The 12,621-nt window shown below is 45.4% G+C and overlaps 1 protein-coding gene across 1 annotated transcript in view; it reads right to left on the reverse strand.

Moving 5' to 3' along the window:
* The window catches only part of LOC311127834 (A disintegrin and metalloproteinase with thrombospondin motifs 19-like), a gene marked incomplete at its 5' end in the record, with an annotated part of 161,703 nt that overhangs the window by 46,166 nt on the left and 102,916 nt on the right, over positions 1-12,621 (reverse strand). The window contains 3 exons of the mRNA XM_084159715.1: positions 5,212-5,292; positions 6,987-7,107; positions 10,065-10,192. Coding sequence (XP_084015841.1) covers positions 5,212-5,292; positions 6,987-7,107; positions 10,065-10,192 — 330 coding nt within the window. The remainder of the gene's footprint in view (positions 1-5,211; positions 5,293-6,986; positions 7,108-10,064; positions 10,193-12,621) is intronic.

The raw sequence follows: 12,621 nt of genomic DNA on the forward strand, positions 1-12,621 counted from the left end.
GACTCTGGGGAAGTAGAGACTCTGGGGTAATAGAGACTCTGTGGTAATAGAGACTCTGGGGTAATAGAGACTCTGGGGTAATAGAGACTCTGGGGAAGTAAAGACTCTGGGGTAGTAGAGACTCTGGGTTAGTAGAGACTCTGGGGAAGGAGAGACTCTGGGGTAGTAGAGACTCTGGTGTAGTAGAGACTCTGGGGTAATAGAGACTCTGGGGAAGTAGAGACTCTGGGGTAGTAGAGACTCTTGGTTATTAGAGACTCTGGGGTAATAGAGACTCTGGTGTAATAGAGACTCTGGGGAAGTAGAGACTCTGGGGTAGTAGAGACTCTGGGGTAGTAGAGACTCTGGGGTAGTAGAGACTCTGGGGTAGTAGAGACTCTGGGGTAATAGAGACTCTGGGTTAGTAGAGACTCTGGGGTAGTAGAGACTCTGGGGTAATAGAGACTCTGGGGTAGTAGAGACTCTGGGGAAGTAGAGACTTTGGGGAAGGAGAGACTCTGGGGAAGTAGAGACTCTGGGGTAGTAGAGACTCTGGGTTAGTAGAGACTCTGGGGAAGTAGAGACTCTGGGGTAATAGAGACTCTGGGGTAGTAGAGACTCTGGGGTAATAGAGACTCTGGGGTAGTAGAGACTCTGGGGTAATAGAGACTTTGGGGAAGGAGAGACTCTGGGGAAGGAGAGACTCTGGGGAAGGAGAGACTCTGGGGAAGTAGAGACTCTGGGGTAGTAGAGACTCTGGGGTAATATAGACTCTGGGGAAGTAGAGACTCTGGGGAAGGAGAGACTCTGGGGTAATATAGACTCTGGGGTAATATAGACTCTGGGGTAATATAGACTCTGGGGTAATAGAGACTCTGGGGAAGTAGAGACTCTGGGGAAGGAGAGACTCTGGGGTAATATAGACTCTGGGGTAATAGAGACTCTGGGTTAGTAGAGACTCTGGGTTAGTAGAGACTCTGGGGTAATAGAGACTCTGGGTTAGTAGAGACTCTGGGGTAATAGAGACTCTGGGGTAATAGAGACTCTGGGGTAATAGAGACTCTGGGTTAGTAGAGACTCTGGGGTAATAGAGACTCTGGGTTAGTAGAGACTCTGGGGTAGTAGAGACTCTGGGGTAATATAGACTCTGGGTTAGTAGAGACTCTGGGGTAATAGAGACTCTGGGTTAGTAGAGACTCTGGGGAAGTAGAGAGGATTGCCCCAGCAGCCTCTCGGTGTAATTGAAGTGAGCCGCCCCGTGGTTCCTAATCTCGCCACATGAAAGGCAGGAGTCAGGACGCTGGCATGCAGGGGATGAAAACAGGCAGGCTGTGTCCCAAACGGCAATAAGTAGTGCACTACATAGGGAATAGGGTGCCATTTGAGACACAGACCAGCTTATTCCCTGAAAGCAGGCGGGTCTGCTGACACATATTAGACAGATGGATAGGGCGCAGGGCCTGTGTTGTGTGGTTACGCTAGGAGTCTGAGAGAGACATCTGAGAGAGAGAGGCGTATGAGAGATGAGAGGAGATGTGTGGAGCTGGGGGAGCTAATGCTCTCTCGCTAAAGCTGGCTGAAGGACTAATCTGAGGGCAGTGGATTGGGCACGTGAAAGATGAGAGGAAATGTGGAGGAGTTCGGGAAGTTAGTGGGACTCGAAAGCTGGGGGATGGACTTATCTAAGAGCAGTGGATTGGGCACATGAAAGATGAGAGAGGTGATCGTTGTGTAGATGTGAAGGAGCTAAATGCCAGGCGTACACTACACAACTTTCAACATCCTGACATCGCTGAGCCTCTCACATTAAAAGCAACGTCTTTGCTGACGTCTTTTGTCTTACCAACGCAGCGGTGCGCACACAAAACATTCTCGCAACGACGGGGGTCACACAGTTGGTCGTGAGGATTCTGGAAACCACGCTGTCTCGTGAAAACAGTGATGCGATTAGATAGTGTAGCTATAACGAGCTGTGGCTCAAAGCAGCTTCATAAAATATTTTCAGACATTCACACTTGCCGTAAAAGAGTTGAAATATCTAGCCAATACATTTTCAATTCAATAACGTTGCTTGTGAACTTCAGAGTAAGAGCTGTAACAATTTGACACTTTGGCTTTGGTTACAAGCAAGTACAAACACATACTGGTAGGCTAGTAGTAGTTATCGCTCCTGCGTGAGAGTCTACCAAGGATTTATATATACACTAGATACCTAACCGTTGTAAAACATTTTTTTTCCCACCTACAGAAATGCATGTATTAATGTCTACACGTTAATTATATTACAGACACCTTAATGCATCCTTTAAATTATATTATGTGAGCTAAACATAGAAAAAAGAAAATATATACAGAAACCTTTTCCTTAAAGTATAATATTTTTTTAAAGTACTAATGTCACTGTCCCCCGGTGGCTTCAAAGCCTCTCATTGGCCAATACATAGCATCAGCAATCCATGGTTTATATACATCATTGGAGTTTACACATTGGTTATAGAATGGTGACGGAGAAGAAGATGGCTGCCGTTTTACGGCCCTCTAACCAATTCTACTATTATGTGTGTTTTTTGGCGTTATTTGTAATTTAATCTGTACATAATGTTTCTGCCACCGTCTGTTATGACCAAAAAGAGCTTCTGGATATCAGGACAGCGATTACTCACCTCGTATTGGACGAAGATTTTTTCTACAACGAGTCGAACGCGAAGGATATCCTACAGACACCCGACAAGGCCCAAATTCCCGTCATTCGCATGAGAAAGAGACGGAGATATCGTGGACGTAGGTCGGGGTGCCTTGTCAAATAAGGTAGACGACCTAAGATTACGGTTATCCTACCGATGGGATATTAAAAACTATATCTTATGTTTCACCTAGTCGTGGCTGAACGACGACATTGATAACATACAGCTGGCGGGATATACGCTACATCGTCTGGATAGAACGGCTGACTCCGGTAAGACAAGGGGTGGCGGTCTGTGTATATTTGTAAACAACAGCTGGTGCAAAACATCTAATACTAAGGAAGTCTCAAGGTTTTGCTCGCCTGAGGTAGAGTATCTCATGATAAGCTGTAGACCACACTATTTACCAAGAGAGTTTTAATCTTTATTTTTCGTAGCTGTCTATATAACACCACAAACCAATGCTGGAACTAAGACTCCACTCAATGAGCTGTATAAGGCCATAAGTAAACAGGAAAACGCTCATCCAGAGGCAGCACTCCTAGTGGCCGGGGACTTTAATGCAGGGAAACTTAAATCCGTTCTACCTCATTTCTACCAGCATGTTAAATGTGCAACCAGAGGGAAAAAAACTCTAGACCACCTTTACTCCACACACAGAGACGCATACAAAGCTCTCCCTCGCCCTCCATTTGGCAAATCTGACCATAACTCTATCCTCCTGATTCCTGCTTATAAGCAAAAACTAAAGCAGGAAGCACCAGTGACTCGGTTAATAAAAAAGTGGCCAGATGACGCAGATGCTAAGCTACAGGACTGTTTTGCTAGCACAGACTGGAATATGTTCCGGGACTCATCCGATGGCATTGAGGAGTATACCACATCAGTCACTGGCTTCATCAATAAGTGCATCGATGACGTCGTCCCACAGTGACCATACGTACAAACCCCAACCAGAAGCCATGGATTACAGGCAACATCCGCACTGAGCTAAAGGCTAGAGCTGCCGCTTTCAAGGAGCGGGACTCTAACCCGGACACTTATAATAAATCCCGCTATGCCCTCTGACGAACCATCAAACAGGCAAAGAGTCAATACAGGACTAAGATTGAATCGTACTACACCGGCTCTGACGCTCGTCGGATGTGGCAGGGCTTGAAAACTATTACAGACTACAAAGGGAAGCACAGCCGCGAGCTGCCCAGTGACACAAGCCTACCAGACGACCTAAATCACGTCTATGCTCGCTTCGAGGCAAGCAACACTGAAGCATGCATGAGAGCACCAGCTGTTCCGGATGACTATGTGATCACGCTCTCCGTAGCCGATGTGAGTAAGACTTTTATGCAGGTCAACATTCACAAGGCCGCAGGGCCAGACGCATTACCAGGACGTGTACTCCGAGCATGTGCTGACCAACTGGCAAGTGTCTTCACTGACATTTTCAACATGTCCCTGACTGAGACTGTAATACCAACATGTTTCAAGCAGACCACCATAGTCCCTGTGCCCAAGGACACTAAGATAACCTGCCTAAATGACAACCGACCAGTAGCACTCACGTCTGTAGCCAAGAAGTGCTTTGAAAGGCTCGTCATGGCTCACATCAACACCATTATCCCAGAAACCCTAGACCCAGTCCAATTTGCACACCGCCCCAACAGATCCACAGATGATGCAATCTCTATTGCACTCCACACTGCCCTTTCCCACCTGGACAAGAGGAACACCTACGTGAGAATGCTATTCATTGACTACAGCTCAGCGTTCAACACCATAGTGCTCTCAAAGCTCACCACTAAGCTAAGGATCCTGGGACTGAACACCTCCCTCTGCAACTGGATCCTGGGCTTCCTGACGGGCCGCGATACAACGTCATCATCTCGCTGGCTTCTTCTCTGGCGAGCTCTCTTGGCTATTGCTGATCACCGTTCTCAAAACGTGTCGTTGCACATCTCGCACTACAAGAGCATTGCAGAATTTGTACCAATAAAAATCAAACATGTTTGAAAATATCGGGACGTCTGGGACGACTAAAAGACGGGATCGGCAGCCTTCTGATTGCGTCTCTGACATGGGGATTTTGTCTCCGATCTCAAAAATGTGTCTAGGACTGCTAAATCTGGGCCAAAGTCATGGAGTGTACGCCCGGCTTAAGTGTTCTCTCTCTTAAGATGGGAAAGGACTGGTCCAAGAGCAGTGACTTGAACGGGCCAAGTGGATTGAGAGGAGTGATGAGAGGATTGTTCTCTCTGTGGACGTGAATGCTAGAGCTGTAGGAGTTGATGCTCTCTCTCTGTAAAGCTGGGTGAACTGGCCGATGAGGTGGCCGATGAGGTGGCCATAGGGATATACAGCCTACATCATTTGCAGCGCGGCCCTCTGGACTCCGGTGAAGAGAGAATGTGCTCCCCAGGCAAAATGAGTTTGAGACACCTGCTATAGAAAGTGTTATATTTAAAGTCAAATGGGCACTATGCTGCTAGATTCAAGACAGTTGTTTGCTACTGTATCATGCTGTTCAAAGCAACAGCGGTGCGTCTCTTACCCAGGTAACTCTGAGCAGGCTTTTCCTCCACCACTCTGATTCTCCTGGCCCCTTTGGGGATGATCACAGCCTCCACATAGCCTGAGGGGAGAGAGAGACGGACATAGAGAGAGAGAGAGATAAAGAGAGAGACTGTACGGTTGTTTGGTTTATGCCTGCACCGGAACTATCTAGAATGATCTATTATCACGTGTACATGTAGCGTACAGTTCAGTCACTTCAGTTCTAAGATAGCCAGACGGGTTGACTGGAGGAGCTACGGTACTGTATTGTGTGTTCGTGTGTGTGTCTGCCCCCCTGTGCTCGCGATCACAGGCCGTGAATGGATCTATGTGTGGGGTCCCCTTGCTAACTAACTGATGGTCACAGTCAGCCTAGCGTGGTCCGAGGAGCTTGAGTACCTAAGAATGAGATCCGTTCAAGGTCGAGAAGGTGTTCCTCACCGTTTGCCGGGCCACAGCCATCCATCCATCACACGGATGTTGACATTTTTGCTGTGTTATCTGAACTGACTTTGAAGTAGTATTCAAGAGGGTGATTTGTAAACCTTGTCTAGTGTTTAAGATGCTGCTTAGTGCTGATTCAGTGTCAGCGAGGAGAGGCTGGGTCTATTTTTTTGGAGCAGAAAATAACTAACTAAAATCTGTCCATTTGTAACGTGAGAGATACACATCCAGTTTGACTGATAAAGTTTGACATGAATACTTAACTGCGTCTCTTGTGAGTAATGATTAATTGTAATAATCAGACCCCAAGTGAAAAGAAAAGAGCGGTACTCCGTCCTGTTTTCTCTCCTTGAGCTGTGGTAAACCTTCATTGGTAATAATAATGTCATTACTTTTTCCCGTACTGGTCCCCCGTGGGAATCGAACCCACAACCCTTGAATTGCAAGCATCAGGCTCTACCAACTGAGCCACATGGGACCAGTACTTTATTATTACCAATGAAGTACAAAAATGTATCTACTCACTACTGTAAGTCACTCTGGATAAGAGCGTCCACTAAATGACTCAAATGTAATGGTTATAGAGCAATATACAACCAAAACGTTTTAACCAATAAGCTACAATATAAACTGATCAACTACAGTAGAAATAGTCATATGAAGTATCTCCCGAGTGGCGCAGTGGTCTAAGGCACTACATCGCAGTGCTAGCTGTGCCACTAGAGATCCTGGTTCGAATCCAGGCTCTGTCTTAGCCGGCCGTGACCGGGAGACCCATGGGGCGGCGCACAATTGGCCCAGGGTAGGGGAGGGAATGGATGTTGGTAGAGCATGGTGTTTGCAACGCCAGGGTTGTGGGTTCAATTCCCGCGGGGGCCCAGTATAAAAAGATGTATGCACTCACTAACTGTAAGTCGCTCTGGATAAGAGCGTCTGTAAAATGTAAATGTTAAGTTTTGACATTGTACTGTATTAACTACACTATGATCCATAAAAGTTGAATCGAAGTTCAAATCCTACTTGGACAGAAATAATTTTGGGAGTTTATCAAAAGCAATTCAACATTGTTTAATCCAATGCTTCATTGCCTGTAATAGGGCTACAGCTTGCAAGGAGATAAAGTCCAGCTCTGTGAGACTGTCTGAGACAAACAGAGGATAACGTGACAGTATCCACTCTGAAGTCCCCTAGGTACAGAACTAGGATCTGCCTCCCCTCCTAACCTTAACCACTAGTGGGGAAAAGGCAACCCTGACCCAGTAGCAGAGTCTAGGGGCAAGGTCACCCTACACCTGCTGAGGGTTAATGAAGGTGCTGATGGTATGGTACCTGCTCCTCTGGTGTGATTGAAGTCCCCCTTGATGACCTTACAGGATTTGCCATTGCCGTTACACATCCCACAGTGGTCCTCTCTTGCCATCGAACCCAGGATCCCGTCACAGCCCACTTTCTAGAGAGCAACACAGACACCTCAGGTTTGGAACATTGTTACATTGTAGATAGTAGAATATAATACAGTTACATATAAATAAAGCTTAAAATAACGTTGTCCTCTGATGACGGGGGCAGTGGTGGTTTAAAAAAGGTTTGATCGCTGTTGATAAGACAGTCTAGTCCAGGGGCTTTTGGACAACTTGGGCACCATGCAGAAACGTTCATCAAAACTGAACATGACATTCATTATGTCTGCATTCTACTGTAATCTTAGACAGGACTTCACATATGTTTGCACAATAAGAGATGACTTTGGGCGGAGGGCTGATTTGGGCCGGAGGAGGGGGGATAGTGCAGTATAATGTAGAAAAGCATCTGTTAGTGTGTCCTGTACATCCCAGTTTAGCCAGGGGTGTATTCACTAGGAACCAAACGGGCCCAGTTTAGCCAGGGGTGTATTCACTAGGAACCAAACGGGCCCAGTTTAGCCAGGGGTGTATTCACTAGGAACCAAACGGGCCCAGTTTAGCCAGGGGTGTATTCACTAGGAACCAAACGGGCCCAGTTTAGCCAGGGGTGTATTCACTAGGAACCAAACGGGCCCCGTTTAGCCAGGGGTGTATTCACTATGAACCAAACGGGCCCAGTTTAGCCAAGGGTGTATTCACTAGGAACCAAACGGGCCCAGTTTAGCCAGGGGTGTATTCACTAGGAACCAAACAGGCCCAGTTTAGCCAGGGGTGTATTCACTAGGAACCAAACGGGCCCAGTTTAGCCAGGGGTGTATTCACTAGGAACCAAACAGGCCCAGTTTAGCCAGGGGTGTATTCACTAGGAACCAAACGGGCCCAGTTTAGCCAGGGGTGTATTCACTAGGAACCAAATGGGCCCAGTTTAGCCAAGGGTGTATTCACTAGGAACCAAACGGGCCCAGTTTAGCCAGGGGTGTATTCACTAGGAACCAAACAGGCCCAGTTTAGCCAGGGGTGTATTCACTATGAACCAAACGGGCCCAGTTTAGCCAGGGGTGTATTCACTAGAAACCAAACGGGCTCAGTTTAGCCAGAACCTTCACTAACCCAATTCAGGTGATCAGACAGTACTATGGTGATCAGACAGTACTATGGTGATTAGACAGTACTATGGTGAACAGACAGTACTATGCAATATGTAGCTGGAGAGCAGATTCTATTGACCAAGTGCCAGCAGTTCACAGACGGGCCATCCATGTGTCAGAGAGAATGATGGGTGTGTGCCGGGGCTCTGGGAGCGTGGAAACATCCTTACAACGCCAGGGCAACATATTACTTTGTTTCTCGCTCTCGCTCTCTGTCTGCTTCTCTCTCTCTGTCTCTCTGTCTCTCTGCCTCTCTACCTCTCTACCTCTCTGCCTCTCTGCCTCTCTACCTCTCCAGAAATCTTGCTTGTTTGTAGGTGACCAAATACTTATTTTCCACCATATAATTTGCAAATAAATTCATTAAAAATCCTACAATGTGATTTTCTGGATTTTCTTTTCTCAATTTGTCTGTCACAGTTGACGTGTACCTATGATGAAAATTACAGGCCTCTCTCATCTTTTTAAGTGGGAGAACTTGCACAATTGGTGGCTGACTAAATGCTTTTTTTCCCCACTGTACCTCTCTGCCTCTCTGCCTGTCCCTCTTTTGCTCTTCTTCTCTCTCTCTCTCTATCTTGTCTGTCTGTCTCTCGTTTGCACTTTCTCTCTTCCTCTCTCTCTCTTCCTCTCTCTCCAGCCCAGATAGCAGGAAATAATCCCTGCAAATCATCCCTGTGTTTTCTGAATTATTCCCCAGTTGTCTATTTTTTTCCGACATGGTGCTGTTTTCTACCAGAGAAAGAGGTTCTGGTCATTGGAGCGATCGTCTGTCTACTGAAGGCACGTTCACCTGCTCCTGGGAGTGCAGTCAACATAATGGAGGTTGGCTGTGAGGCTCCACCGATAAGAATGTGCATGCGTCCCAAATTGCACCCTATTCCTTACATAGTGCACTACTTTTGACCAAAGCCCTATGGGCCCTGGAATTTTTTTGTTGTTGCACTAAATAGAAAATAGGATGCCATTTTGGGTCAGTGATTTAAGCACATGAGCTGGTAACTTTGGAGAGGTACAGTTCCAAATGTCAGATTGGACATGGTTTGTGTTTGGGAGGGGGGGGTGGGGGGGACATTCTTTTTTCTTGCTGGACTTGACATTGAAGACTTTGTTTGGAAGGAGACATGGAATGCGTTTTTTGTGGTATTAAAAAAGTATGTGTTGGGAAACAGCTTGGAAAATGACTTTCTCGTTCTGCAATATGGAACATTTTTCACAATTTTGCTGTCTGAGAACTGTGACATCAGATCAGAATAAACTGTATCAGAGACGCCAGAAAAAAAAAGTTTTGTTGCGTGAGATCACTGTAAATAACACTTACAAAACTCTCCAGCGCTTTGGGTTTTGTGTGACATTAACCTATGCAAAAAAAAGTTGAACTTCCAGCTTTATTTATAACTATAAGAGAAAGATAGCTACAATATTGTGTAAATCTACTCAAGAATGACTGAAAATGTAGAACACACTGGAACCTAACTAGTCCTATGTCACATGACTGGTGTACCTGACAAGTCCCATGTCACATGACTGGTGTACCTGACAAGTCCCATGTCACATGACTGGTGTACCTGACAAATCCCATGTCACATGACTGGTGTACCTGACAAGTCCCATGTCACATGACTGGTGTACCTGACAAGTCCCATGTCACATGACTGGTGTACCTGTCAAGTCCCATGTCACATGACTGGTGTACCTGACAAGTCCCATGTCACATGACTGGTGTACCTGACAAGTCCCATGTCACATGACTGGTGTACCTGACAAATCCCATGTCACATGACTGGTGTACCTGACAAGTCCCCTGTCACATGACTGGTGTACCTGACAAGTCCCCTGTCACATGACTGGTGTACCTGACAAGTCCCGTTGGCACAGAGGCCAGACTCCTGAGGGCCGCAGGAGGTTCCATCCAGCACCTTCTCAGCCAGGAGGCGGGGTTGCTCTTTCCCTGTGGAAGAACAGAACAGTGTACAGGGCCTCTCTGGAAGAGAGAGAGGGGAGGGGAGGAGAGAGAGCAGGAAGGAGGGAGGGGAGAGGAAGAGAGAGAGAGGATATGGGGAGGAGAGAGAGGAGACAAGTAAGAGGGGAAAAGAGATGGGAGGAGAAGAGGAGACAAGAGAGAGGAGCAATACTGCTCTGGTCAAAAGTAGTACACCATATAAGGAATAGGGTGCCATTTAATGTAAAGTAGTGCACTATATAGGGAATAGGGTGCCATTTAATGTAAAGTAGTGCACCATATACGGAATAGGGTGCCATTTAATGTAAAGTAGTACACCATATAGGGAATAGGGTGCCATTTAATGTAAAGTAGTGCACCATATAGGGAATAGGGTGCCATTTAATGTAAAGAAGTGCACCATATAGGGAATAGGGTGCCATTTAATGTAAAGTAGTGCACCATATAGGGAATAGGGTGCCATTTAATGTAAAGTAGTGCACCATATAGGGAATAGGGTGCCATTTAATGTAAAGTAGTGCACCATATAGGGAATAGGGTGCCATTTAATGTAAAGAAGTACACCATATAGGGAATAGGGTGCCATTTAATGTAAAGTAGTGCACCATATAGGGAATAGGGTGCCATTTAATGTAAAGTAGTGCACCATATAGGGAATAGGGTGCCATTTAATGTAAAGAAGTACACCATATAGGGAATAGGGTGCCATTTAATGTAAAGTATTGCACCATATAGGGAATAGGGTGCCATTTAATGTAAAGTAGTGCACCATATAGGGAATAGGGTGCCATTTAATGTAAAGTAGTGCACCATATAGGGAATAGGGTGCCATTTAATGTAAAGTAGTGCACCATATAGGGAATAGGGTGCCATTTAATGTAAAGAAGTACACCATATAGGGAATAGAGTGCCATTTAATGTAAAGTAGTGCACCATATAGGGAATAGGGTGCCATTTAATGTAAAGTAGTGCACCATATAGGGAATAGGGTGCCATTTAATGTAAAGAAGTGCACCATATAGGGAATAGGGTGCCATTTAATGTAAAGTAGTGCACCATATAGGGAATAGTGTGCCATTTAATGTAAAGTAGTGCACCATATAGGGAATAGGGTGCCATTTAATGTAAAGTAGTGCACCATATAGGGAATAGGGTGCCATTTAATGTAAAGAAGTACACCATATAGGGAATAGGGTGCCATTTAATGTAAAGTAGTGCACCATATAGGGAATAGGGTGCCATTTAATGTAAAGTAGTGCACCATATAGGGAATAGGGTGCCATTTAATGTAAAGAAGTACACCATATAGGGAATAGGGTGCCATTTAATGTAAAGTAGTGCACCATATAGGGAATAGGGTGCCATTTAATGTAAAGTAGTGCACCATATAGGGAATAGGGTGCCATTTAATGTAAAGTAGTGCACCATATAGGGAATAGGGTGCCATTTAATGTAAAGTAGTACACCATATAGGGAATAGGGTGCCATTTAATGTAAAGTAGTGCACCATATAGGGTATAGGGAAGCAGCAGACAGTTTCTCTGTAACTGTTAAGCCGCTGTAAGTCCATGCGATGACAGTGACACTACATTTCACTTTGGCGTTTAACCCTAAACAAAATTAGCACATATTTTTCTCTAAGAGAAGGCATATTATATCATATGTCATATCACCATGCTCTATCATCATGACCGTTACATGAGCCCATTGTGACCTTCATGACAACCAGCTAGAAATACGTTCAACCCAGACATCTCTCATGTTGTTACAACAAGCTCTTGAAAGACACATAGATCACACAGCCATAATATGTCAATCTGCCGAGCTGCTGAGGAAAGGGACACGGTTCAGCAAATTACATTTTAGAGCTCAGACATGCAAGAGGCAAACGGCTAAAGAGCAGCGTGTTAGCTACCACCTGCTGGGTGACGACAAACATTGGCTGTTTGCGCCGTTTCAACATGTAGAATCGTCTGGAAATGAACAGAAAATGACGGCTGATATTCGGAGTTGATAGGACGGCCAACCGCAGCTTTCAGACGTTGGTCTTCGTGGCGTGTCTAAGCTCATGCAGCTCTGTTATCTCTGGGGTTTAAACACACTGACGAAATGTTTGTGAATAATACAACTGGATTGGTTGCATCATTTCTAATAACATTTGGTAACACTTTCTGTTTCTATGGATACCCTCTTCATAATGTTTTATAAGCACATTTATAACACATTTATAACACATTATGAACTATGCTCAGTTGGTAGAGCATGGCGTTTGCAACGACAGGGTTGTGGGTTCGATTCCCACGGGGGGCCAGTATGAAAAAAACAAAAAAAACATGTATGCACTCACTAACTGTAAGTCGCTCTGGATAAGAGCGTCTGCTAAATGACTAAAATGTAAAAATGCATAACACATTATAATGCATGGCATAGATGAAAATGTGATTAATCAC

The sequence above is a fragment of the Coregonus lavaretus genome (genome assembly GCF_964263955.1).
Source record: "Coregonus lavaretus genome assembly, chromosome: 4".
Classification (NCBI taxonomy): domain Eukaryota; kingdom Metazoa; phylum Chordata; class Actinopteri; order Salmoniformes; family Salmonidae; genus Coregonus; species Coregonus lavaretus.